This window comes from Lontra canadensis, unplaced genomic scaffold, assembly GCF_010015895.1.
Source record: "Lontra canadensis isolate GAN:19392208 unplaced genomic scaffold, GSC_riverotter_1.0 scaffold57, whole genome shotgun sequence".
NCBI classification, from domain to species: domain Eukaryota; kingdom Metazoa; phylum Chordata; class Mammalia; order Carnivora; family Mustelidae; genus Lontra; species Lontra canadensis.
In genome coordinates, this window is record NW_022631051.1 from 12,377,955 (window position 1) to 12,403,479 (window position 25,525).

At 58.7% G+C, this 25,525-nt stretch overlaps 2 protein-coding genes across 2 annotated transcripts in view; both read left to right on the plus strand.

Annotated features, from left to right (window-relative positions):
* CABIN1 (calcineurin binding protein 1) overlaps nt 1-8,235 on the plus strand; it is a 156,022-nt gene extending 147,787 nt beyond the window's left edge. The window contains 5 exon segments of the mRNA XM_032876019.1: nt 972-1,254; nt 6,176-6,343; nt 7,301-7,375; nt 7,378-7,613; nt 7,723-8,235. Coding sequence (XP_032731910.1) covers nt 972-1,254; nt 6,176-6,343; nt 7,301-7,375; nt 7,378-7,613; nt 7,723-7,866 — 906 coding nt within the window. The 3' untranslated portion in view covers nt 7,867-8,235.
* Nucleotides 8,236-10,425: 2,190 nt separating this feature from the next.
* SUSD2 (sushi domain containing 2) lies at nt 10,426-18,034 on the plus strand. Its single transcript, XM_032876024.1, has 15 exons — nt 10,426-10,526; nt 11,988-12,195; nt 12,303-12,454; nt 12,881-13,048; nt 13,629-13,803; nt 13,931-14,132; nt 14,306-14,391; nt 14,472-14,740; nt 14,815-14,958; nt 15,052-15,210; nt 16,084-16,332; nt 16,438-16,710; nt 16,855-17,031; nt 17,107-17,209; nt 17,362-18,034. Exons 1-15 carry the CDS (start codon nt 10,445-10,447, stop codon nt 17,384-17,386), a joined length of 2,472 nt encoding a protein of 823 aa, XP_032731915.1. The 5' UTR covers nt 10,426-10,444; the 3' UTR covers nt 17,387-18,034.
* The last annotated feature ends 7,491 nt before the right edge of the window (nt 18,035-25,525 follow it).

Consider the following 25,525-nt stretch of genomic DNA (forward strand, 5'->3'; position numbering starts at 1 on the left):
ACTCAAGTCTCATGTCCCCCAGCAGCAGGCTGCTGGATGCTATTAGTGTCCAGACAGGCTTCCTCTCAGTGAAATGGGGCAGCAGGCCACCATCCCTGCCCAGGGCTCTAGGTCTGAGGAAGTCCAGTTGGATCTTGACCAAGCAGGCTGATCCCCCAGCTGAGGACCAGAAGCCCAGAAGAGACCTGTGGTTCCTGTGGCCTGCTCGGCCCTCACCACAGCCTCTGCTACATGGAGCAGGAGTAACTGTCCGGGGCCGCAGTGTGGGGCTTGGCCCCGGGGGTACCCTCCTGCCTCCTCTGCCAACCCAGGTAGGGGCAGGTTGGCAATGAGCACTCCAGATAGAGGATGGCAGCCTCTGAAAGGGCGCTCCCAGTGTTAGGACCACATAGGAAACCCCCAAACACCTACCTTCCCTGCCTTGCGGCAAAAGGAGATACTGAGCTGGCAGGAGCCAAGGGCAGGGAAGGGTCGCATTTCTTAGATTAGATCAAGGCCCAAAGAGGATCAGCAGGCAGCTGGGGCCTGGGCCCGCCTCTGGCCATGCAGGTTGCGGGGCGGCGGTTGTGGGGGAGGTTATGGCCCTGAGTCTCCTTCCCCTGCCTCTCAGAGAGGGTCCATTTTGCTGCATTCCCCAAATTGGTCGCAGTGACCCCCTGCCTGGAGTCGTGCTTCTCTCCAGGAGGCTCCTGGGAATGGGAGCATGAGGTCGGCCAGCTGCAGGCCCTCCGCTGAGTCCCTGTCAGAAGGGCCTGGACATCCTCCCAGGGAGGGGCTATGGGTCCCCAGCAGTTTCCTAGCATTGCAGAGTCCTGAAGGGCTGCCTGGGGGCCTCGCTGGGAGCATGGGGGGCTCAGGGTCTGGTGACACGAGGGCAGGTTGGCAGTCCCAGACCCAGGCAGGTGTCCTGTGGGATGACAAGGGCTCTGGGCTGCCCAGCCAGCCTTCCTCACCTCCCTTTGTTCATACAGGCCGCAGGGGATACACCTACCACCCCAAAGCACCCCAAGGATAGCCGAGAGAACTTTTTCCCTGGGACTGTGGCTCCCACGGCTCCTGACCCTGTGCCAGCTGACACTCTCCAGCGGCCCAGTGATGCTCACACCAAACCTCGCCCTGCACCAGCCACCTCCACGGCGCTCATCCCCGGCCCTCCCTCAGCGTCGGCCTCCACACCAGACCCATCCAAGGACTCGGGCCCCCCCCAGCCACATAGGCCTGAGGCCACCCCCAGCATGGTCTCTCTGGGCCCAGGTAGGTACCATCCCATCCACTAGGCAGTGAGGCTAGAGCTGGGCCCCAGCCCCTGCCACCAGTGGCAGCAAGTCCTGATCCTTACATGGGGAGTGAGGGCAGGGCAGGGTGAGGCCAGGGCGACCTCCAGCTGGGTGATCCTTGAGAAGCATATCATGGGAGCCCTGGAAGGCTGGGGGCACAACCTGCTGGCATGCCCACCACTCTCTCAACCTTCCTCCCATCCCAAAATGGAGGTGGGGACAGCAGCCCCTTCACAGTGGGTGTGGCGAGGAGTTGGGGAGCCAGCATTGGCATCAGGTGTTTATCTGTTGCTTTCTCTTACCACAAAACCTTGTGATGAATAGATAAATAGGAATTCTGGAGAGGAGAGGGCATCCTGACTTCGGCTTTCCAGAGACCTTAGAGGGCTGTGAGCCATCCTTGGGTACCTGCTGTGGTTGGGGGCATTCCTACCCAGGCCCCCGTGGGCAAGGCATACGGAAGCCAGCCAGCATGGGGCAGAGCAAGGTTGATTGGTGGGCTTGTGAGGGACAAGCAACAGGGTCCTGGGCTCTGGCAGAGGCCTTCTAAAGATTTCTTCTAAAACCCAAGATACCCTTGGGAACAGCAGCCCACAGGCAGGGACAGCTGGCAGACCAGAGGGCAGACAGGCCTGCAGCTTTCCTGGGAGGGGACACTGACCCTGATGCCAGGTCCTCCCCTGCCCTCCCTGCCCTGCTTCTGGGACCAGCCTGTGCCCCTACTGAGGCCCTGCACTGGCTCTTTGCTCCTTCTGGCTCATCTGTCTGCCCGTTCACAGTCCCATGCAGCCTTTTGGCTGTGTCACCTTGACGTGAAGGCAGCGGTGGCAGCCGTGCCAGGTGCTCCCCGAGTGGAGGCCGAGGGTGGCAATGCTCCCTGTCTTCGCTCTTTCCTGCAGTTGTGTAGCCATCAGGTGCTCACCTGATGCCAGTCCCCAGTTTGCTTTGAGGATCATAGAGGTATAGGGACTCTCTGCCCCATTGCTCACAGTGACAGAGGTCATGGCCTCATGAGATAAAGAATCACTTAACCTTATGTCAGCTCCTGCCGCTGTTTGTTCTGAGCGCAGCCTCTGAAGCTGTGGGACAAAGGGTGGTTCCCCCACCAGGTGACCTTGGCTCTCTTTGCTCCTCTGGGTAGCTTATTGTGTCTCCGTGTCCAGCGCGCCGTGTGTAAGATGGCGGTGACACACATTTGGCACAGCGCTTGGCAGAAGTGAGCACAGCCACCGTGCGAGTTCTGGGTGTGGTGATAGACCACGGGAGTCCACGGCCCAGGGAAACCGCTCCCTCCCACGGTGACTTGGCTTTCCCCAGGGTGTCCCCACCCCTGCACTTTAGGCTCTTGGCCTGCACCTGACTCACCCCCGTGATCCCGCAACCCCTGAGGATCAGGAATTCGGGAGGGTCAAGGTGTCAGCCAGTCATCTCTTCACTCAGTTGCTGGCAGGTCTCAGGTTCTCACTGGCTGTTGACTGGAGGCCTCAGATCCTCCACTGTGGGCCTCTCCCTGGGCTGCTGAGGGTCCTCAGGGGACCTGAGCCCAGGGTCTGAGAGAGAGAGAGAGAGAGAACACTCGAAGCCGCACCGTCCTTTATAACCTGACCTTAGAAGCGAGTGACCACCACTGGTACTGGCCACACATGAGCAGGTACAGGGTGGGAAGGTTCCTCCAGGGGTGAATAGCAGGAGGTGGGGACAGCAGGCCACCTGGAGCCTGGCTGCCTTCCTTCTCTCTCCTGCTCACCATGCTCCGGACCCAAGCAGGCCCCAGACTGTGACTCACCCATTTTTTCCTCTGTTAGATCAGTGCAAGAGCGTGTACTTCCCGGTGTTATTCTTCATCCTGGAGAGTGGATCCTTTCTTATTTCCTTCCTCCAAATTAAACTGAACAGCCTTTTGCTAGGACCGAACTCTTACCTGACACTGGGAGTGGGAGCAGCCCTGGGTGGAGAGTACAGGACACGTGGTGCGGAGAGTATGGGACACAGGTGCGGAGCGACCTGCCAGCCCCTGGGGACCGCCTCAGGATCTGCAGGCCGGTGGCATTTGGCTGGCAGTGTCGGGGTGGCCACCCTGATGGTTCCCAGGGCTTTCTGGGCTGGCGTCAGGGCCGTGCTTGGAGGGGCACGTTGCCTCAGAGCCTACCTCCCACAACCTGCAGGACAGGGAGAGCACTGGGAAGGGATCGCCCAGAGGTGACAGGGTGGCCTGGTGATGTGATCTACATCTGTCCCGGTGCCCAGTGGGCAACCCAGACCCAGGTGTAAGTTTGGATGGGCAGGAAGGGCAGGCTTGCCCTGCGGAGGTGCCTAGGAACTAGAGAGTATACAGGCTAGGAGCTGTAGTCAGAGACGGTGGCAGCGCAGGAGGTCATGAGCCACCTGAGAGAGCAGGCTTGGGATGGATCTTCACAGGACACTGTCCCCAAGGTTCGAGAACAGGGGGAAAGCAGCCTCGGAGGAGACCTGGCCTGGCACCGTCCCCAAGGTGGACAGCCCTACCCTGCACCTCCCCTGGGGTGCCCCTCACCCTTGCCTGATGGCTCCAGCCAGGGGAAGGCAGCTGACAGTGGCTGGCAGTGTCCACTCCTGACTTGTCCCACCTGCTGGGGCCTGCAGATGGGCGGGGACGCTCTCCAGCTTCCCTGGTCACTCACTAAGACCTCACCCATCTGCCCACCTCATGCTGACCAGGGCCGCTGGCCTCATGCTGCAGATGCATCCCCTTGGGGAGGCTCCTAACATTGTGTCCCCCACCCCCCACCTCTGTACTGAGCACCTCTGTGCTTGTCTCTTTGTTGGGCATCTGCCCGCCACAGGCCCAGACTTGGTTTCATGCTAGAATAGTGCCTGGTCCATGCATAAGTGAGGGTACCTTTTGCTGAGGGGTCAGGCCTTCAGAGTGGGGAACTAGATCAGGGAGGAAGAGTGGAAAGGACACTTCGGGCCTTTCTATTCTCAGGTCAGGAAATGCCTGCCTGAGCAGGGCCCCACCAGCCAGTGAGTTAAGCAGGCTGTAAAGCCAGCCTCTTGCCATTTTGAGAAGCCAAGAAGAGTCTGAGTCAGGGCTGGCACTTCTAGGACACTGGTCCTTGGGGACCTGGTGCCCAGGTCCTGAGTCTGCCCAGGGGAAGAAGGAGAGTGGCCCGATGGCAGAGGATTCCAGCCTGGCCTTATATTTCTCACTGACCGAGAACCTGAGACCCGGGAGTCCAGGGGGCCCCACAGGGCCCTTCTCTAAAGGCTGGGCCTCCAGGTTGACCCCCCCGCCCCACCCCACTCAGGCCCACCTGCAGCCTTCCTCACAGGCCTCTAGGGCGGTCTTGGCGAGGGGAGGGGGCTACTGGTCCTAGGGAGCACTAACCCACGTACTTGAAGCTTCTGCTAGATGCCCTTGTCCCAAGTGTCCCTTCTCCTCCTGGTAGCCCACCAAGAGGAAAGGGCCTGCAGAGGGTGGACAGCCCCCTGGGGTAGGAGAGAGCCAGCATGACACCTGGCTCTGCTGAGGGCAGCCTCCATCCATATTGCCAGCTCCAGGCCCTCCCTGCACCCTGTTCCACTCCTCCCCCAATGTGCTCCTGTCCTATAGATGCCTATCAGTAGGGAAGCCAGCTGCCCTTCCAGGCCACCTTAGCACTGCTCCAGACCCTGCAGGGGACAGCTGCATGAGAAGAGGGTGGGCAGAGGTAGGCAGAGTGGTACCACCTCTAGAAAGGCCTGGACCAGACACCTACTGGGCCTGCTTCATGAGTGCATACCCAGCCCCAGCAAACCAAGTCCCACTCAGATTCAGGGACTTGAATTCGGGCTGTGGCCCCTGCTCTCCAGGTCCAGGAGGGCAGCAGAAAGAGCCTTCCAAGGTGCTCATCCCTGCCTGTGGGATGTGTAGGGGGGTGTAGTGTAGGGGGCTGGACCCTAGGACAAAGAGGCTATGATCATGACTGCCAGGCAGTGGGTCCTGAGGAAGAGAGGGACTGGCTCATGGCATAGGCAGCCAGGGAAGGCTCTGTCCTCCAGGAGCTGGAAGCCAGCAGGCAGGAGGCCAGGGTGCTAAGTCACCCCGTCTTTGTTCCTTCCCAAGAGCTTTCACTCCTGCTTCACCCCGGGTGGAGGAGGGTTGAGGGGACACTTCACCTGCTGGAGAAGGGGAAGGCGGGACTTGATGGGGAAGTGGGGGAGTGGAAGGGTGGTGAGGTGATGGCCATCTTGGCCTGAATACAAAGGAAAAGAGGAGTAAGGTGAGGAAAGGAACAGGAGGAGGCTTGGATGCAGGAGGAGCTGAGGGGCGGCTGCAACCCGGGGGGTGCTGGGAGCCCGTGGACCGATGCTGACTAACGGCCTGGCTGGCAGCCAGAGGTGCAGCCAGCACCCTTCAGGCCCATCAGGCCTTGGCTCAAAGGAGGCCAGTTCCTGGCCCCTGCCTCATGCCAGGGAAGGTGTGGCCTGGCGGGAGGGCATGGTGCCAGCACACCACTCCATCCACTTTGGTGTTAGCTAGCTGGCTTGGTTTTGGGTCGTGACCATGTTTCTCAGTGCCTCTCCCACAGGCTAGAGGGAAGAGCCCGTGAGCCCACCTCTGAAGTCCCGTGATGGTGTTTGATGGGGCTGGGGAGCCCACAGTGTCCATGATCCCTTGCTGTGTCAGGCCCACACTGACCCCAGCTAGTGAGCTGGCCCCACCAGTGTCCACCCAGAGTGGGAGTGGTTTTCTGCCAGGACCAGCCTGGCCCCACCCATGCGATTGTTCCAGAGAAGCCCCTGCTGGTCCACAGGTGGAGGTGGCAAGCTGTCTCTGCGCAGGTCTCCTGCCAGGTGTCCCAGGGTTCAGGAGGGAGGGTCCCTGTCTTCCAGGCTGAGTGAGGACTGTAACTTACAGCCCTCCTGTGTCCCCACAGAGGGAGAGGAGCTCCATGCAGGAGCCACAGAGGGCATGGGCTTCCCAACCCAGGAGCCACTGTGCAGTGAGCAGGTGAAGACTGTCCCCGAGAGCCCTTCGGCAGAGCCACACTGCTGGCCCACAGAGCCCACGCCCCGGACAGGCGCCGAGCCCACATGCAGCCAGGGTAAGGCAACTTGGGAGCAGTGTGGGGAGCTTTGCCGTGGTTGGGGGGGCACAGGGTGAACAGCTGGCGGAGCCGGGCCTGGGAGGACCCAGTGGTGGGGAAGCCGAGTGGAGTGGCAGCTGGGCATGGAGGCCTGGGCTGAAGAGCTGGGCAGTAGACAGCCGCTTATCCTACCTCCAGCTCCAGAGACTGGCAAGGGCCAGTGGCCAGCCCAAGCTGAGGCTGCTCAGTCCTGGGGAGGAGCCCCCCAGCCCAGAGATGGGGGCCAAGGGAGTGGCTGACATGTGGAGGGAGGAGCCAGGGCCCTCCAGACCGTTGTCTGCATAGTAGTCATCCTTTCCCAACTGGCTGGCCCCCTCGGGGATTCCTCAGGTTCAGGGATCTCACTGACCCTACTCAGGACCATAGGGCCTGGTGCCAGCGCTGCAGAGCCAGGCATGGGCACTGAGTAAGCCCCGCTCCTTTTAAAGCCATGGGACCTCGGAGGAATGTGGAGACCAGCCAGGCCGACCCCATGGCTCAGGATTCTTAAGAGCGTCCCGGAGGCTGCCTGCCCTGGAACTGCTGCCTCCAGGCTCTGGGGATACACAGCCCTGGCGCGGGAGGGGCAAGTGAATGCACGGGGGCCGCATGACTGGCTCCGGGCCCCAGCATCCTCCCTGGGGTATGGACACCATGAGGACATGCATCCTAGGATTGATGCAGGATGGAATAGTTCATGTGTGCACGGTGCCTGCAGGGCCTGCAGAATCCTTGGGAAAGCTCTAGGGGTTTGCCTGTTTCCTAGGCCCTGGACTCCCCAGGGGGTCCTAATCCCCAGGCCCCACAGCCCAGAGCCAGACCTGGGCAGTCAGGGAAGGCAGACACAGCAGGGGGCCTGAGCCTGCCAGCCAGCACAGACCAGAGGGCCGAGAGAAAGCACAGGAGGAGGTGTTCTTGGTTGCCTCTGTCTTCCAGAGGGGAAACTGATGCTCAAGCCAGGGAAGGGCAGGCAGGTCCAGGAGGCTGTGAGCAAGGCTCAGCTCCCACGGTCCACCCCACAGTCACCAGCTCCAAGGTGCCCAGCAGTGTGAGTGCCCAGCCACCCGAGGGCACCCCCGGCAAGGCAGAGCCTGGCCGGGCCAAGTCGCGCCTCCTGCCCAGCATGCCAAAGCTGGTCATCCCCTCGGCCGCCACCAAGTTCCCCCCTGAGATCACCGTCACGCCGCCCACCCCAACCCTGCTCTCACCCAAAGGCAGCATCTCGGAGGAGACCAAGCAGAAGCTGAAGGTGACCATGGGTGCCGAGTGGGGGGCATGGGCGGGACGTGGGCTACAGGCGGGACTGGGGCCGGGCCTGGGCCACCCCTGACCAGTGCCCTGCCCCGCTCTGTATGCAGTCTGCCATCCTGTCAGCCCAGTCAGCAGCCAATGTGCGTAAGGAGAACCTGTGCCAGCCGGCCCTGGAGGTCCTGGAGACGTCAAGCCAGGAGTCCTCTCTGGAGAGCGAGACAGATGAGGATGACGACTATATGGACATCTGAGGGCTGGGGCCTCCCCACTTTGGCCTGAACCCCTTGGGCCATGCCTGACCCAGGCACAGCACGATTCCCTATGCAGGCCCTGGTCTGCCCAGCCTCCATCCCTTGCAGTGTCCTTCCCACCTGCCTAGGCCGTTGTCTGTCCCCACTGCATGGGGGCCTGGAGGAGGCTCGCACAACAGGGCTGGCATCCTTTTCTATGAAATGGTGACTTTGTATAAACGTGCCCACGCCCAGCCCAGGTGGCCATGTCCACACCTCGATGCCCGGATGAGCCAGGTTCTGCCTGTGTCACAGCAGAGGGGTCATTTAGGATTGGGCTCACCCCAACTCCCTTTTTTTGGTTTCTTTTCTAATAAAGATGGAACAGTTGCTTTTGCCTCTTTGTTCAACCCCGGGGGGGGCCTCCCTCAACCGGTTGCCTTCCAGGGTTTCTGGGCCCTTCTTCCTGTTGGTCAGGCACCAACCCTTGGGCCTCCCAGGAGCAGGCAGAGTTGGGGATGGGCGGTGAGTGAGGGGGGAGAGGGGAGCACAGACCCTCTGGGTGGGACTGGAGCCAGGCCTGGAAGGGGCCTCTGGGGTGTCCCCTGAAGGACTCAAGAGTGTAGGGTGTGCCCATCTGGAGTGGGCAGGGGTGGGAGGAGCAGGCAGCATCCAGGCCAGGCTGAGGAACTCTCTTGTGATAGGGACACAGTGCAGGGGACCCTGAGAGGTGGGGTCAGTGTCAGGAAGGGGGAGTGGGGGCTGGCAGGAAAGGCACTTACCTTCCACCACACTTGCTCTCTGATAGAACTGGCCATGTACATTGTGGATCTCAGTGCAACATAAAATTGGGGCTCTTTGTTCATAAGTTCATTCTTTACAACACCTCAGTGCTTTGGGGACCTAGCTGTCTCCTCCCCCTACCCTGGATCTGGGCTGGTCCTACCCCCAGGGGTCTCCCCAGAAAGGCTCTCCATCCAGGAGGGAGATGGGGATGCACCTTGCTGCCTGGTGCCCCTCATGGGCTGGGCACTGCCAGGGTCCCCAGCCCACACCTGGCAGAGCCATCATGGGGATCCAGGAGCATAACAGCCTTGGGAAGACTTGCCAGAACTGCCCTAATTCAGGCTCTTTGCAAGGCGAGGGCAACAGTTACTCAGTTGATGCCCTCTCCCCAAATTCCTGACTCTCAGGCCCCCAGGGCACCTGGGACCCATCCTGGGAGCATTCCTATCATCTTCCTTCCCCTGACCTGTGCCATAGGGAACACCTTCGATCCTGAGCCTGGGATGAGTCCCAGCATCAGCCCCCAGCACCTGCCTACAGAGGGTGACCTGAGCACCCCACAACCAAACTGGGAGTTGTGGCTTCTAACCACCCCAACTGGCTTTCCCGACACCTTTAGGAGCCACCTCTTGACGAAACTGCAGACCCATCCACCTGACGGGAAGAGGTGCTGCCCAGGGAACAGGGGCTGGCCAGATCCCGGGAGCTGAGATGGGTCACAGCCAGATGGCTTTAGCTCATAGCCCCCCGCCAGCTTCAGCTCTCTCCAAGGTCTGGGGATGTGTCCCCTTTGGACCCCGCCTCTGGGGAGAAAACTATCTGTCTGTCTGGACACCCAGCCCAGGTGGCAGGGTCCCAGTGAGTCCCAGGCCTCAGGAGTGGAGTGGAGGTCTCCAAGAAGCTGCCTGGGCTGTGGCCCAGCACTGCCGCCTCTCCCAGTGACCTTCAACCCGCCTGTCTACATCTGGACCTGCATCTCCTTCCCTGCGCTTGAGGAGAGAGAACACTGAAGAGATTACACTGAGGAGATTATGCAAATTCTACGAATTACAGCCAAGGGTGGGTGGGGCTCTGTGGCTCTTCTCTGGAGCCCTGTTTCAGATGCCCACGCCACTCCAGGGATTCCAGTCCAGGGTGGGAAGGGGGGTTCTGGTCTCAGCCCCTAACCCCACTGCTAACCTGCCCTGCCTGGGCCCCTCCCACACCCTTTATCTCCCTCAGAAGGGGCCCCCTCCTCCAGCCCTCCTTCAGCACCCACGCACACCCACACACCCTTACCAGCGATCAGCAGGAAGTTACTTGCTCTCCCTCCCTGCAAGGCTGTGGGGAGGGATTGGGAATACCTGTTCTGGGTAGGGAAGCCAAGGAAAAGGGATGAGAGGTTTGTGGCTGAGGGCCCCTGGGCGCTGGAATCCTGAGACCGCAGGAACAGCCCCGCCTGCCTCCTCGGGGCTGGACCAGAGGTGGGATCCCGTGGGCTACGTTGCAGCCTCTAGACATCTGGATCCAACCCCTGGAAGCCTCGGACCCCCTCCCACCGTGTCCCGGGCCAGCGGGTCAGGAATGTGCTAACGGAGCAGGATGGGCCCTACAGGTCCCCGGGGGATCCTGTGGACTTTGAGAGGGGACCGGGCAGGGCGGGGCGGGGCGAGGCGGGCGAGGCGGGGCGGGACAGCTGGGGCGGGGCGGGACGGACCGAGGTGGGGCGGGGCGGGACGGGCCGTGGCGGGGCGGGGCCAGGCCGAGGGGAGTTAGCCGGCCCGCAGCCGGCCAGCCACTGCTGCGCGTCAAGGCTGCGGATTCAGGCCGCAAGATGAAGCCGCCCGTCCTGTTCTGGGCCCTGCTGCTGCTGCTGCTCGCGACAGCCCCCGGCCCCGGCCCCCGGCCTGCAGCAGGTACGCCCCCACCCTGCGCTTCTGCCCCGTCTTCTCTCTGCCTGCTTGCTGCGGCCGTGCCCAGGTGGACACCCCTCTGCTCAGCCTCTGTCCATCTGTCAGGCCATCTGGGACTGTACTGGGGGTTGTGAGAAGAAATTCCGGGATGCCCAGAGTCCGGGAACTGCAGGCAGGATGGAGTCTGGGCTTTGCCCACCCTGAACCCGCTGGGAGGTGCAGGCTGCCTGGGAGGAAAGTTTCCCCCCTCCACCGGGAGCAGTGGAAGGTCTCAGAAGAGTCCTCAGTCTGCAGCCCCGAGCCCAGGGGAAGGGTGTGCTCACACGTGAAGTGGGCCCCAGCCCCCCTAGGACCCCTGACGGGTGAGAGGCAAGACTGTGGGTCCTTATTAGGTGGGGCTGAACCCGGGAAAGTCTGGATGAAAGGCTCCTACCCCAGAGCCTCAGGCTGGGCTGGGCTGGCAGTGTCAGGCTCCCAGCAAACGTCCCCCCCACACACACCGCCACACCCCAGGGAAGCGCCACCACCCTTCAACCCCTTAGCTCACTTACTGGCCTCATTCAGCCTCCTCCCCCACTCCCTTGAGCCCTCACATCATCTGTCAATAAATATTTATTGACTCTCTTGAGTGCCAGTCGCTGCGCTGGGTGAAGTGGGGTCACCTGGGGTGGCTCAGGTCCAAACCCAGCCCTTGACTGGCCTCCTTTGGTGGAGTGGTAGGGAAGGGCCAGGTGGGACATGTGATCCCTGCCTCGGTGTCTGTAGTGCCACCCTCCAGCCTGCCCAGCCACTCCCGCTACAGAGGTATGGAGTCCTGTCATGGGTCCCCAGGGTGGTAAATGCTGAGGCCTGATGTCCACAGCCCCACACAAAACCACCCTCCAGCCCTCTGCTGGAGATGACTCTCCTTTCCCCTCAGAGGAGAGGAGCACTCCTCACCCTCTCCCCTAAGGGTGGGGCTCCTTTGGGGGCCACAGTCCGTAAGCCAGTGTTGCCTGACAAAGGGAGATGGGACACACCGAGGCTGGAGAATGAGCTCCTGCCAGGCTTCCAGTGGGACTCCAGAAGGCCCACCAGACCGGGTCCACCGACCCTTTGGGGACTAGAGACCACCTCCCAGCCCAGGTCAAGGGCTCAGCCACTTCTGGCCGTCTGAGGATGCGGTCTCCCGGGACTTGGTGGCCGAAGGTCAGTCCTGCCCTAGAGGCTTCTCTTGATGCTGCAAAAATCTCTGCTTGGAGGCATTTGCCCTTAATCTCCCCTCCTTCTGGCAAGTCATTCAGGCAACTGCAAGATCATTGTACCAAGGATCCCTCACCCCACGGGGCCTGTGGGTTTCTACTGTGTTCACTTGGCAGTCAGTGCGATTCCTGGTCCGCATTCTCCTGGGGATGCTTCTCTCTCCTGGGCGCTGGGGGAAAAAAAATGCCTGAGCAGCCAGGCGCTCAGGGCCTTCTCCTCCAGGTGCCCCTGGGAGCTGCTCCCAGCGCTGTGGAGACCGGGATGGGTCTTGCTCCTGCCACCCAACCTGCTCCGGCCTGAGCTCCTGCTGCTCGGACTTTCGGGACTTCTGCCTGGAAATCTCTCCCTACTCGGGCTCCATGATGGGTGGCAAGGACTTCGTAGTGCAGCATCTCAACTGGTTCAGCCCCACTGAAGGCGTGATCTGCAGGTGGGAGGCCTGAGGGGCTCTGTGCCTGCTGGGGACCCAGGGGCAACTAGCTGGCTGGGGTCTCCCCACCCAGGCCCCACCTTTCCTGCCACCTGCAATCCCCACAGGTTTAAGGAGAGCATCCAGACCCTCGGACACGTGGATTCCTTTGGACGTGTGCACTGTGTGTCCCCCTTGCTATACGAGACAGGCCGCATCCCCTTCACGCTCTCCCTGGACAATGGTCGCTCCTTTCCACGCTCGGGGACCTGGCTAGCTGGTGAGTCCTGCCTTACTGAGCCTTGGCCGCCCTACAGGGAATTACCCTAGACATGCCTCGCCTGCCAGCCCTGCCCGGCTGCTCTGGCTCAACCAGTCCCTTTGGAGGTGCGCCCAACCATGGGGGCCAGGGTTCTCAAGCTCCTCCCCTTGCCTCCTGGCATCCACGCAGGACTCCCAGTCCAAAAGGGGATTGGGGTCTTCCGGGGTCCCCCGGCAAGGTGGGCCATTCGGCTCAGGCAGGCCAGGGGAAGGTGGGGGAGGCCAGGGCCCCACCTCTCCTGCAGCCTCTGTCCTTTCTGACAACGAGGGCCTGGGAGAGACTGTGCTCCAGTGGGACTGCCATTGCTTTGTCCTTGGGAGGCACGCCCAGCTCTCAGAGCCCCCGGAGCCTCAGGCTTCCGCTTACCCCTCACCCCCTGCCCAGTGCACCCCAACAGAGTATCAGAGACAGAGAAGAGTAAGCTGGTGAATGAGACACGCTGGCAGTACTATGGCACAGCTGGGATCACGGGTAACCTCACCGTGACCTGGGAGCCCTCGGCTCTGTCCACACAGTCTGTCATCATCGAGCTCTGGGGCTATGAGGAGACAGGTAAGCCCAGCCCAAGGCTGGCCCGACGGCGCCGACGGCATTGCTCTGTGGGCCCTGAGGGTTGGGAGTTGGGGGCTTACAGAGGTGGGAGCAAAGGGATTCCAGGCAGGGCCAGATCCCAGGCGGGGATGCTGAGTGGGAAGGGCACTGGCAAGAAATGGGAAAGGGGGAAGTGTGGGAGTGGGGGGAGCCTGGAGCCCCCCGGCTGCTTGGGCCCAGCTCCGGGAGGAGGTATGGACATTCCCAGCCCTTGGATCTAGGGCTTGCCTTGGCAACAGAAGAAGCTTGCTCTACCCAACCTTCCCAAGGCCCTGGACTGTTAGCATGGCTCTAGGCCCGGCCTCGAGGTGGGTCTGGGACCCTAACATGTGGGAAGAGAAGACGGTGGTCCCTTGAGCCAGGGTCCTTGCTGGGGCAGTGGGACGGGCCTTCCTCTGGGAATCATCTGTCTTGTCTATCTGTCAGGCCTCTCTGAGCACCAAAGATGGGCTCCTGGCCCTGTCCTCTGCCCCAGGACTTGGAGGGACCCCGGGCCTCTTTGGAGGGACCCCAGGGCTGACTAAGGCCTTCTCTCCCTCAGGGACACCATATTCAGATAAGTGGGCCGCAAAGTGGTCGTACCTGTACCCTCTGGCTACAAACATCCCCAACTCTGGCTCCTTCACCTTCACTCCCAAGCCCGCACCGCAAAACTACCAGAGATGGGAAGTGGGTGCACTTCGGATCATCAGCAGCAGATACTATGCAGGGGAGAAGTAAGGGCCCCCGGCCCCGGCCGTGCAGAGGATGGGCGGCTGCTCAGCACGCTGAACAGGGAGGCCCCCGGGGCAGGGGGGATGGAGGAAGGGTGAAGCCCTTAGTGTGCTCATGGTTCCCCCACAGAGACGTGCACGCACTCTGGAGCAACGAGCACGCGCTGGCCTGGCACCTGGGTGAGGACTTCCAGGCGGACCCCGAGGCCTGGGCCCGGGCCCAGTGCCTGGCCTGGGAGGACCTGGAGGACCAACTGCCCAACTTCCTGGAGGAGGTGCCGGACTGCCCCTGCACCCTGGCTCAGGCCCGGGCTGACTCGGGCCGCTTCCACGTAAGCCTCAACCCCTGTTGGGGCCCTGGAGAGGGCTAGGGGCCAACTAGAGGCCCCAGGGAGGTGAGGCTGGGGCCTGAGGGCTAAAGGAGGGAGGGGAGGGGTCGGTCCCGGGGAGGGGGGGTGGCAGAGCCTGAGGCTCGGGCAGTTGACAGCAGCCTCCCGCTCTGTAGACTGACTACGGCTGTGACATTGAGCACGGCAGCGTGTGCACCTACCACCCTGGGGCCGTGCACTGCGTGCGCTCTGTGCAAGCCAGGTGAGCCCCCCAGGCGGTGGGGGGGGCCGGGGAGGCCGGGCTGGGCATCAACGGTGGCCCTGACCTGTCCTTTCCCCCAGCCCCCGGTACGCCTCCGGCCAGCAGTGTTGCTACACGGCGGCTGGCACCCTGCTCCTGACGGCCGACTCAATGGGGGGCAGCACCCCAGACCGCGGCCACGACTGGGGCGCGCCCCCATTCCGCACACCACCCCGCGTGCCTGGCCTCTCCCACTGGCTCTACGATGTCGTCAGCTTCTACCACTGCTGCCTCTGGGCGCCCGAGTGCTCCCGGTACATGCGGCGGCGGCCGTCCAGTGACTGTCGCAGCTACCGGCCGTCGCGCCTAGGTGGGTGCCAGCAGAGGCCAGGCCCCGAGCAGGGCTGCACCAGAGCGGCCCACCTGACCCTCTGCTCTCCCCAGCCTCCACTTTCGGGGACCCACACTTTGTCACCTTCGATGGCGCTGACTTCTCTTTCAATGGGCGTGGCGAGTACGTGCTGCTGGAGGCCACACTGACCAACTTGAGGGTGCACGGGCGGGCCCAGACCCGGACGACTTCGGAGGGTGAGGCCGGGGCCCACGGGCTCCAGGAGGCTTGGGGGTCTTCCCAGGAGGAAGGCTGATGCTGAGCGCCCCGCTCTGCAGGTGCCACGCCAGGCACGCAAGACCGAGGCACGGGGCTGATGGCTGTGGCTATTCAGGAGGGCAACTCAGACGTGGTGGAGGTCCGGCTGGATGGCAAGGAGGGGGTCCTGCAGGTGCTGCTGAACCAGGAGGTGCTCAACTTCACCGAACAGAGCTGGATGGACCTGAAAGGTGAGCGGGATGGCCCGGGAGCTTCTGCGGGCCACTCTCATGCCCTCTCCTTCCCACCTGAGCCTTGCCTCTCATGGTGGGCACAGCCTGGGCTTTGGGGCATGGATGTGGAGATGGGGGCCTCGATATGGTCCGTATGCTGTCCCAGCATAGCGGCGCAAGTTTGTCCCTCTCCCCTGCGTCCCATGGTGAGGGGCCCAGCACGGTGGACCCACGTCCCCAGCCCACGGCCATCTGGGCAAGTGAGGTTCTAGCCCCCAGGTAGAGAGGTCCAGCCTGGGGACCTGGTCTCATCTCATGCTTTCACACCCATGGAGCCCCAGCCATGTGATCAGAACCCTGAGATGCCCGGATGGTGGGACGAGGAGCTGGAAGCTGCAGTGATAGGAATCGCCTGCTTCGAGGATGCTGGTCCACCCCAAGGGCTAAGGAGCAGCCCCTTGTCCTCCCCTTCTGTGGTGGCGCGGCCTCAGGGAACCGAGCTAATGAAATGAGTTTCTTGCGGTTGGGGTGGGTCAGGTCAGGACCTGGGCTGGGCCTGCTACTGCGGACGGTACAGGGACCCCCAGGAAGGGTGGAGGTGGGCATGGCTGCTGCCTTTCTCGAGGAGTGAGAGCCCACAGGTGACCCCCCCACCCCAGCCAGGACCTTGGTGTGAGGGGTCCCTTCAGAGCCTGGGCACTTTGTGTCAGTGTGGGGGTCCCAGGACAGGTGTGGGACTGGGGCGAGGGAGTGTCACAGCAGGGTTGGCCCTGGGGACACCCCCTCCTCCCCTGGGAGCCCACGGAGGCTGCTGCACTCATCCTGGGGCTGTGGAGTCACGGCACGGTGCCCTGAGTGGACAACCCTGACTCCAGATCCCCCTGTGCCCAGGTATGTTCCTGTCCATAGCTGCCCGAGACAGCGTGTCCATCATGCTGTCATCCGGGGCTGGCCTGGAGGTCATCGTCCAGCGTCCGTTCCTGAGTGTGACTGTTCTCCTGCCTGAGAAGTTCCTTACCCACACGCAAGGCCTTCTTGGGACACTGAATGATGACCCCACTGACGACTTTACCCTGCGCAATGGGAGGGTCTTGCCCCCCAGGGCCACTTCCCGCGAGCTGTTCCGCTTTGGGGCGGACTGTGAGTGACCCCGAGGCCTACCGGGGATGGGGGGAACGTGGCAGTGTGAAGGGAGACACTCCAGAATCGTCGGCCACCAGCACGACCCGCTGCGTGTCTCCCCAGGGGCTGTAGAGAACGCCTCGTCCCTGCTTACCTATGACTCTTGGTTCCTGGTCAACAACTTCCTGTATCAGTCCAAGCATGACTACACCTTTCAGCCCCTGTTCGCTGAGGAGACCACCCCTAACCCCAGTCAGGCCCCTGAGGTGGCTGAATTATGTGGAGACAACCGTTTCTGCACTTTTGACGTGATGGCCACTGGGAGCCTGAGTGTGGGCAACGGCACGCTGATGGCCCACCAGCGGCACCAGCATCGTGTGCAGAGCCTGCAGCCTGGTGAGGGCGGCTAGGGTCCCGAAGAGATGGGATGGGCACGTCCTGCTGGGACGTGACCTCCTAAGCTGGCAGCTGCAGCGTTGGGGGTGGGGGTTGTCGGCCAGTAGCTTCATCCTGTGCTCTGCTCCTGGTCCCCTACCCCAGTGACATCTTGCGGCTGGCTGGCTCCGCCCCCCAATGGGCACAAGGAGGGTATCAGCTACCTGGCGGGCTCCACCATCCACTTCTACTGTGACAGCGGCTACAACCTGTTTGGGGCAGAGGCCAGCACCTGCCAGGCCGATGGCACCTGGTCCAGGCCCAGCCCCATGTGCCAGCCAGGTGAGGGTGCCCGGTCCACCTGCCTCTCCCCCCACCCCGCCAGCAAGCACCCTCACCACTCTGCCCTGTTTCCAGCTCGGAGCCATGCGGTCCTGCTGAGCATCATCTTTGGAGGCCTGGCGGTGGTGGCTCTGGTTGCGCTGGTGTATGTGCTTCTACGCCGCAGGAAGGGCAACATGTGAGGCCCCGCCCCCCAGCCCCACAGACCCAGGGTTCTGCCAGAGGGACCCCCGTCTGTGCCCCTCCCTTGTTGGCTCTAGGGAGGGTCTCAGCCCACTGAGACCCCACAGTGCCCCCCCATGTCTGCTCTAGATGGTGTCTCTGTTCCAGGGCCAGCTGGGGTTCACAGCCCTGAAGGGGGCTCATTTGGCCCGCAGCCAGAGACCAAGAACCTGGAGCCAAGACCAGCCTCCCAGGAGAAAGTTCTGGAGAGCGTGCACCCCGGCACTTCGATCCCCCTATCCCTTGCACCACATACAGGGACCTGGACACCTGATACCTGAGCCTTTAATGCCCATGTGTACCCTTACCCTAGTGCCCTGCTCTGTCTCCTTAGACCTGGACACCTGGCTCGATCTGGGAAGCTCCCGACAGGCACCTGGTGCTCTAGACCCATGTAGTCTAAGCTCTCACGCCCAGACTCAATTCCCTCCAATTCTAACACCTGTTTCCAGAGACCCAGCACTCTGGTACTTGAAACTCAAATGCTGGTACCTCAGATTCCGTGTCTAATACCTGTGACCCCGATCCACTGGTCCCTGGTGCCCCAAGACAGGAGCCTTAGCACCCAGCTGCCTTGATTGCAGGACTTGGCCCAGCCTCGGTGGGAGAGGCCTCAGGACCCCAGTGTGGAGGGTCACTCTCTGAGCTCCAGGCTTGGAGTTCTAACCCTTCCGGAATGTCCCTTCTAACTCTTCTGGAATGTTCTTCTAACTCTACTGGAATGTCACTTGAGATACCCCTCCCTCTCTACCCAGAGAAAACAAGCCTGTGGTGCCCCCTCCCTGGTGTCCTGGTGCTCATGCTACACTTTAATTCTGGACGGTTCCATGGTTGCTTTGTGGGGCCAGCAGCACCGAGAGCAGCCTTGGTCCACTGGCCAGCCACCTAGGGTGGGTCCCTCACTGGCCTGTCTCCACCTGAAAAGTGGGATTGAGAACGGTGGCCACTTCGTGGGCTGAAGACCAGGGATTGTGTCTGCAAAGCGTTCACCATGGAGCGCCATGCTGGGTGCCCAGGAGGGGGTGGGGCCAGCACTGGCACCTGCACCTCCCACCCCTGCAGCCTGCTGGCCCAGCCCAGCCCGCCCCTGGGCCCCTCCCCTGCCCCAGCACCGCCCAGCAGGCAGGCAGTGACTGGTAATTCCTGACCAGAGCCCATGTTCTGGGTGCCTGGGTTCTTTACCTAGGAGTGTCCAGAAGCAGGGTATGGAGCTCAGGCTTCATGCTATTGCTGGGGAGTGTGCTGAGTGGTGGGCTAGGGGAGGGCCTTGGAAGCATAGGATAGGGCCAAGCTTGCATCATGGGTCTTCGGGAAAGCACAGTGGAGGGCAGGGTTGGAGGTTGATTTCCCCCTGGTCCAGGCCAGTGGCTCGAACTTGCCCAAGGGATGTAAAACTTTGGGTGGGAGGCAGTGAGTGGAAGCAGAGGCTCCCTTCACTGCCACATGCAGTGCTAAGAGTGGCCACGTGGGGGCAGCAGATGGTAGGAACAAAGATGGGACCTGCACCACCAGGTCCTGACAGTCCGCAGCCACTCCACCTGGGCCAGTGGGCTTGTCACTACCTTGGCCAAGGCCCATACAGGCCCACTTCTGTATCACCCTCTGCTAGGAGGGCCTTGAGTCATCCCGCAGTCTCCAGAGCACAGGTCATCCAGCTGGTACTGGCCACCAGGGTCAGAAGCAGAGCCTGCTAGACTTGCCATTGGCTGAGGGTCCTGGGCAAAGGTGGGAAAGCTGGGTGGTAGGGGCAGGTGCAGTCTGGAAGGCTTGCTGGAGGAGGCAGTCTTGCATGATGGGGTATGTTCGGAGGAACAGAGGAGAGGGGTTGGGGGTCTCCCTGGGGTGGTACCCAAGAGACTAAAGGAGGGGTATGGGGGTCAGGACCCACGCCGCTGCTTCCCCACTGTTTTCCAGCTTGGGGTAGGCTGGGGCTGAGAGCTGGCCCTTTGGCCACTGAGCAGGTACTTTCCTCTCTGCAGATGAGGTAAGACAGGGCTAGCTTCCCACAGACCTGAGTCCTCAGTGCTAGTCCAGGCACGAGACAGTGGGTGACAGGTCAGTTTCCTCATGAGGCAGCCTGGACCTGGGGGAGCAGGTACCCCAGGGATGGCAAGGGAAAGCTCACAACTCCTGGGCCATAACTGAAAGGTTAGGTCGAATTCTCAGAGATGTGATTGGTTAGCGAGGACATTCCAGGCAGAGGAACAGCCTGGGCGAGGCTCAGAGGAAGAGAAGTGCAGCCCAGTCTGAGGAATAGTGAGGCTCCCGCTCCATCAGACCATGGCAGTTACGCTTCATCCTAAAAGAGGAAAACATGGCCTCCCTCTAGCTTGCCAATCCTGCACTTGGGACCAAGAGCTGCCCAACCCCTCCCCCACAGAAGTGGTGCACTCTTTGTGGCCCTGGCCCCCAGACGTCTGGAATTCCCACTGCCAGGGACAGGCCAGGCTGGGAAGCCCCAATACCTGATGGGTTTTCCCATGGGTCTGAAGGGAGTCTGGTACTGCTGGGCTTGTGTGAGGCAGAAGGTCCCAGAGTCCCACAAAGACTCCCTTTAGAGACCTCAAAGGCAGGGACCACCGTCTCAGGGGAGTGGTTTCCCCAAACCACAGTGCCAAGTTAGCAGACCCCAATGTCTAGTCCCTTATCTTTTGTACTGGTCAGGGTTTGAGAGACAGTAATCCAAGGACTTAGAAACACAGGGATGGGAGAATCAGGAAGAAAGCCAAGTAGCTGGTGAGGCCACCATAGGACCCCAACAACAGCCCTGGGCTGAGGAACAAAGGAAGGAGGGTGACAGAGCCAGGCCCAGGTGCTCGCAAACGTGGGAACCTCACAGCAGGAACCATGCAGGCCTGCAGGCCCTAGCAGGAGCCACAGGCCCAAGGTGGGGGAAGCACCTGCTGCTTCCGCCCTCCGACCTCTCCCTAGCGACGCCCATTAGCTGAAGACAGTGGGGAGCACAGGGCTAAGGGACCGGTACAGCACAGTGGGGAGCAGGGCCCCCTCTTTGGCCAGCCTGGCTCCTTCTGCAAGCCCTGGGGTGGCTGAGTGTCTTCCCTGGGCCACCTCTTTCCTCAGAGCTCACACTACAACGGCTGCCCATTGTGGGGGCACGCTCAGTGCAGTATGTCTCAGGAGTAGGAAATCAAGGCATGCTTCCTGGAGGAGTCCCATTCCAGCAGAACTTCAAAGGACAAAAACCATTAGGGAAGTGAGATTGAGTAGGTGCCTGCAGAGAGCAGAGCCGAGCAGCCCGGGACACCCAGATACCACTCCTGGGTTGCACACTGGACAGCATTTCCTAGCGCCCCTTGTGCTGGGGTGGTCACGTGACTAAGTTCTAGCTCATGCCAAGCAAGCAGAAAAGAACAGGGTACATCCCTCCAAGATCTTTCTGCTGCCTCCTGTTACAAGGGTGGTTCTGGACCTTATGCCAACGTGGGTCCTCAGCATGTGGCAGGGAACCTTCTCCCTCCCTCACTGACCTGTTCAGTCGTCCAGTACTACCACCAGAACAAGAAACAAACTGGTGATTAAACCATAATACATTTTTTTAAAAGATTTTATTATTTTTTTTATTATTATTTGTCAGAGAGAGAAAGATCACAAGTAGGCGGAGAGGCAGGCAGAGAGAGGGAGAGAGAGAGGAGGAAGCAGGCTCCCCGCTGAGCAGAGACCCCCGATGCGGGGCTCGATCCCAGGACCCTGGGATCTCAACCTGAGCTGAAGGCAGAGGCTTTAACCCACTGAGCCACCCAGGTGCCCCAAACCATAATACATTTTGAGGCCCATTTTTGCAGCAGTTTCTCTTAACTATAATGCCAGGGGCAGGGATGCAAAAAGATGGTCTGACGTTTTTCATTACTGTTGAAAATAAATTCTATGGGCGTAAGGTTTTTAAATACTCAAGATAGGTCAGTGTTCATAGCACCGTTATTCGTGACAGCCAAAAGGTAGAAGCGACCAAGTGTCCATGGATGGTGGAAGGGGTAAAGGAAATGTGGTCCACCCATGCGGCGGAATGTTCTCCACAGGCTCTAACAGGGATGAACGTCAAGACTGCTTGCTCAGGGGCGCCTGGGTGGCTCTGTCAGTTAAGTGTCTGCCTTCAGCTCAGGTCGAGATCCCAGGGTCCTGGGATAGAGCCCTCCATCGGGCTCCCTGCTCAGCGGGAAGCCTGCTTCTCCCTCTCCCACTACCCCTGCTTGTGCTCCCTCTCTGTCTCTCTGTCAAATAAATAAAATATTAAAAAAAAAAAAAGACACAAAAGAACAATGCCTGTACTATTCCGCTCATATGAAGCTCCTAGAGTTACCACATTCATAGAGACAGACAGTAAAAACTTACCAGGGCCCGGGGAGGAGAATGGGGAGCTAGTGTTTAATGGGACCAAAGTTTCAGTCTGGGAAGATGAAAACATTCTGGAGAGGTATGGTGCCAACGGTTGGTCAACACTGTGAAAGTGCTTAATGCCTCTGAGCCGGACTCTTCTAAATGGTTCAGATGGTGAAGGTTCCATGTTTACATTATTTTCCTACAACACAAAACTAAAAATTTGAAGTTTATGGAACTAGTCCCCAGTTGGTGGGCATGAAGCTGTGTTCAGTCTTTTGCTTCTTCAAGCACTGCCATCCTTTGTCAAGAAATTCAGGTTTATTTGCAGGAGCAGTTCATACCAGAGGACTGGCTAGTTAAACAACCCATGCGTTGTCCTCCTGGAGTGGCACTCACTGACACCCTAAGCGACTGGGAGAGCTGGGTCCCCTCACCCCCGTCAGTACAAGGAGGCTTCACACTGTTTGCTCTTTGCCAGAGAGACAAAACATGTGGTGAGGCCCTCATCAACTTGGCTAGACTGGACATACCCAGAATTCCCATCCGGGTCAGGAGGGACTGCAAGAGAGTTCCTCGCCCAATTCGGAGGCGGGCAACGGATCGGCAGTCTCATTCATAGCTCACACTCATCATTGTGTGTCTGCTGGCTCAGCTCAGACGGCACCAGAAGAGGTCAAGGGCAGAAGCCGTCTCACTTGCCCTTGGGCCACGTTCAGCTTCCCCAGTGCTGGGCTGGGTGCCTGACAAAGGTGTCCAGCTTCTGCAGGAACATTTGCCTCCCTTGGCAACAAGAAGGCTGTTGGGTATCAACCAATCCATGTGGGCTCCAACCAACAAGCGGGGTTCCAGCCAGCTCTGGAGCACCCCCTCCACCTAATGTCCACCTGCCTGCTGCCCTCCAGACTCTGCCACACGGAGCTCAAGCTCCAACAGCAGCTAGAAGACAACAGTCTCACAGAGGTCCCTTGACCAGCTCCCACAGTGGCAGGTTCTGTGAGGGAACCCTGATAAACCAAGTATAAATTAAATGCAAGGAAGCACACTGCTCCAGGGTCCACCTCAGTGAATTAATCCAAAGCAAAGAGGTGCCTGGGTGGCTCGGTCTGTTGAGCGTCTGCATTCGGCTCAGGTCATGATGCCAGATCCTGGGATTGAGCCCCACATCGGACTCCCTGCTTGGTGGGAAGCCTGCTTCTCCCTCTCCCTCTGTCGCTCCCCCTACTTGTTCTCTCCCTCTCTCTTCCTCTCTCAAATAAGTAAATAAAATATTTTTTTTTAAAATCCAAAGTGAGTATGCCCAGTTAACCACCACTCATGTCAAGAAATTGAATAGTACCAACCCCCTTACACCCTCCCCCATTTTCTCTATCAGGCACTGCCCTCCCCCTCGTCCCCAGGTTAGTCACTGATTTCTCACACCTTATGTTAGTTTTGTGGGCTTTGTACTTTAAGAAGATGGAATCATCGGGTAGATCTTCTTTTGTGTCTGGCTTTTTTTGCATGTGCAAAGATTCATCCATGTTGAGGTATGAGGCTGTCATTGACTTTTTTTTTCTTGAGGATTATTCCATCAAATGAATTTGTTTATCCATTTTGCTGCTGAGGCACACTGGGTTGGTTTCTTAGTTTGGAGCTATAATGGCTAGTGCCGTGAACATTTTTGTATGTGTCTTTTTTTGTCTTTTTTTTTTAAAGATTTTATTTACTTATTTGACAGAGACAGACACAATGAGAGTGGGACCACAAGCAGGGGGAGTGGGAGAGGAAGACGCAGGCTTGCCAAGCAGACAGCCCAATGTGGGGCTCCATACCAGGACCGTGGGATCACATCCTAAGCTGAAGGCAGACACTTAAGGACTAAGCCACGCAGGAGCCCCTCTTTTTTTTTTTTTAAGATTTTATTTATTTATTTGACACAGAGAGAGAGAGATCACAAGTAGGCAGAGAGGCAGGCAGAGAGAGAGGAGGAAGCAGGCTCCCTGCTGAGCAGAGAGCCCGATGTGGGGCTCGATCCCAGGACCCTGAGATCATGACATGAGCCGAAGGCAGAGGCTTAACCCACCGAGCCACCCAGGCGTCCCTAGCCCCTCTTGTATGTTACTTTTGACACAAAAATATATGAATTTATGTTGGGTAAGTTCCCAGGAACACACACTGCTGGGCCTGAGGCATGTGTGTGTTGGTAGCTTTAATAGATAATACCAATCTTCCAAAGTGATTTTAACAACTGACTTTTAGGCCGATTTAATGTTAAAACCTATTTAACTATTAGGGCCTGCTTAGCCAGAGCGACTCCATATTGCATAGGTAGCCATATTGTTGTTTACATCCACGGATTTCATTACGGGAATAAACGCCCCAGTAGCTCCTGGTATCGGTTCCGGGTATCGATTCCAGGAGTAAACGCCTTAACAACAGAAGACGTACTTTGGGTCTGTGGTTATGCCCTATAAAACCAGCCTGTGAGATGGGGGCAGGGTCGCTCTCTTCAGAGGCGGCCCTGGCCGGTCAGTCTGACTTCTAATGCTTGGTATAGAATAAGGCTTTGCATAACTTTCACCTTGCCTCAGTCTTGTTCCTTTGATAACAGACCCCAACACTGACCTTCCCACCAACAACGTATGATAATTCCCTTTTGCTATATCTTCGCTAACACTTGGTATTGTCAGTCTTTTTCATTTTGGCCATTTTCATGTATATGGACTAGTAGCATATTGCAGACTTACTTGGCATTTTTCTGACATTTAGTGAAGCTCTACACCTTTCCATATGTTCATTGGCCATCTGGAGCACCTCTTTTGTGAGGTGTCTGTTCTAGTCCTTTGCCCATTTTCTGTTGGGTTACCTGGATGTTTCAAATTAATTTGTAGAAATTCTTTACTCTGGATAAGAGTTTGTTGTCAGATATAAGTAGTATAAATACTCTCCCACTCTGTGAGTTGCTGTTTTAATGACTTTCACTGTTTTAATGATAACTTTTGTCGAACAGAAGTTCTTTAATATAGTCTAATTTATCAATTTTTTCTTTTATAGTTAATACTTCTTGTGTCTTGTCTAAGAACAGTCGCCTACTCCAAAGTTACAAAAAAGTTACAAAGCTGTCCTGTGTTTTCCTATAAAACCATTGTTGCTTCATACTTCATAATGAGATCTGCAAGCCATCTGGAATAGATTGCGCATGGTGTGAGGTAGGGGTGAGGATACACATTTTTCATGCAGATATCCAGTTGTCTCAGCTACCACATGTTGAAAAAACCCTCCTTCCCCTCTGCACTGCTGTGTCCCCACTATCAGAGGCACAGTGAGTCTTTGTTCTGTCCTATTGCCTAGTTTACCTTCGCACCAGTAATAAATTGCCTTACTTATCGATTATCTAATTACTTAATTACATAGCTTGTTCTTGATATCTGGTAGTGTGAGTCTTCCATTTATGTTATTCTTCAAAATTGCCTGGGCTGGTCTTGGTTCTTGGTGTTTCCACATGAATTTTAGAAGCAGCTTGCCAATTTCCACCCAAAATTCTTTGAGGATTTTTATTAAGTTTGCATTGACTCTCTAGATGAATGTGAGGAGAATGAAGCCTCCTAGTTCATGAGCCTAGTATAAGTCTCCATTTATTTAGGTCTTTTAAAAATTCTCCCAATTATATTTTATAATGTTTATTATAAAGAGCTTGCATACCTGTGTTAGTTTTACTTTTAGGCTTTGATTTTTTTTTAAGATTTTATTTATTTATTTGAAAGACAGAGATCACAAGTAGGCAGAGAGACAGGCAGAGAGAGAGGAGGAAGCAGGCTCACTGCTGAGCAGAGAGCCCGATGCGGGGCTCAATCCCAGGACCCTGGGATCATGACCTGAGCCGAAGGCAGAGGCTTAACCCACTGAGCCACCCAGGTGCCCCAAGCTTTGATTTTTTTTTAAAGATGTTATTTAT

Bases quoted from the DNA above. Each gene is read 5' to 3' on its own strand.
- SUSD2 (XM_032876024.1), top strand. From the start codon at position 10,445: ATGAAGCCGCCCGTCCTGTTCTGGGCCCTGCTGCTGCTGCTGCTCGCG. The intron at 12,196-12,302 runs GTGGGAGGCCTG...CAATCCCCACAG, and splicing joins ACTGAAGGCGTGATCTGCAG to GTTTAAGGAGAGCATCCAGA. The intron at 13,804-13,930 runs GTAAGGGCCCCC...GTTCCCCCACAG, and splicing joins AGATACTATGCAGGGGAGAA to AGACGTGCACGCACTCTGGA.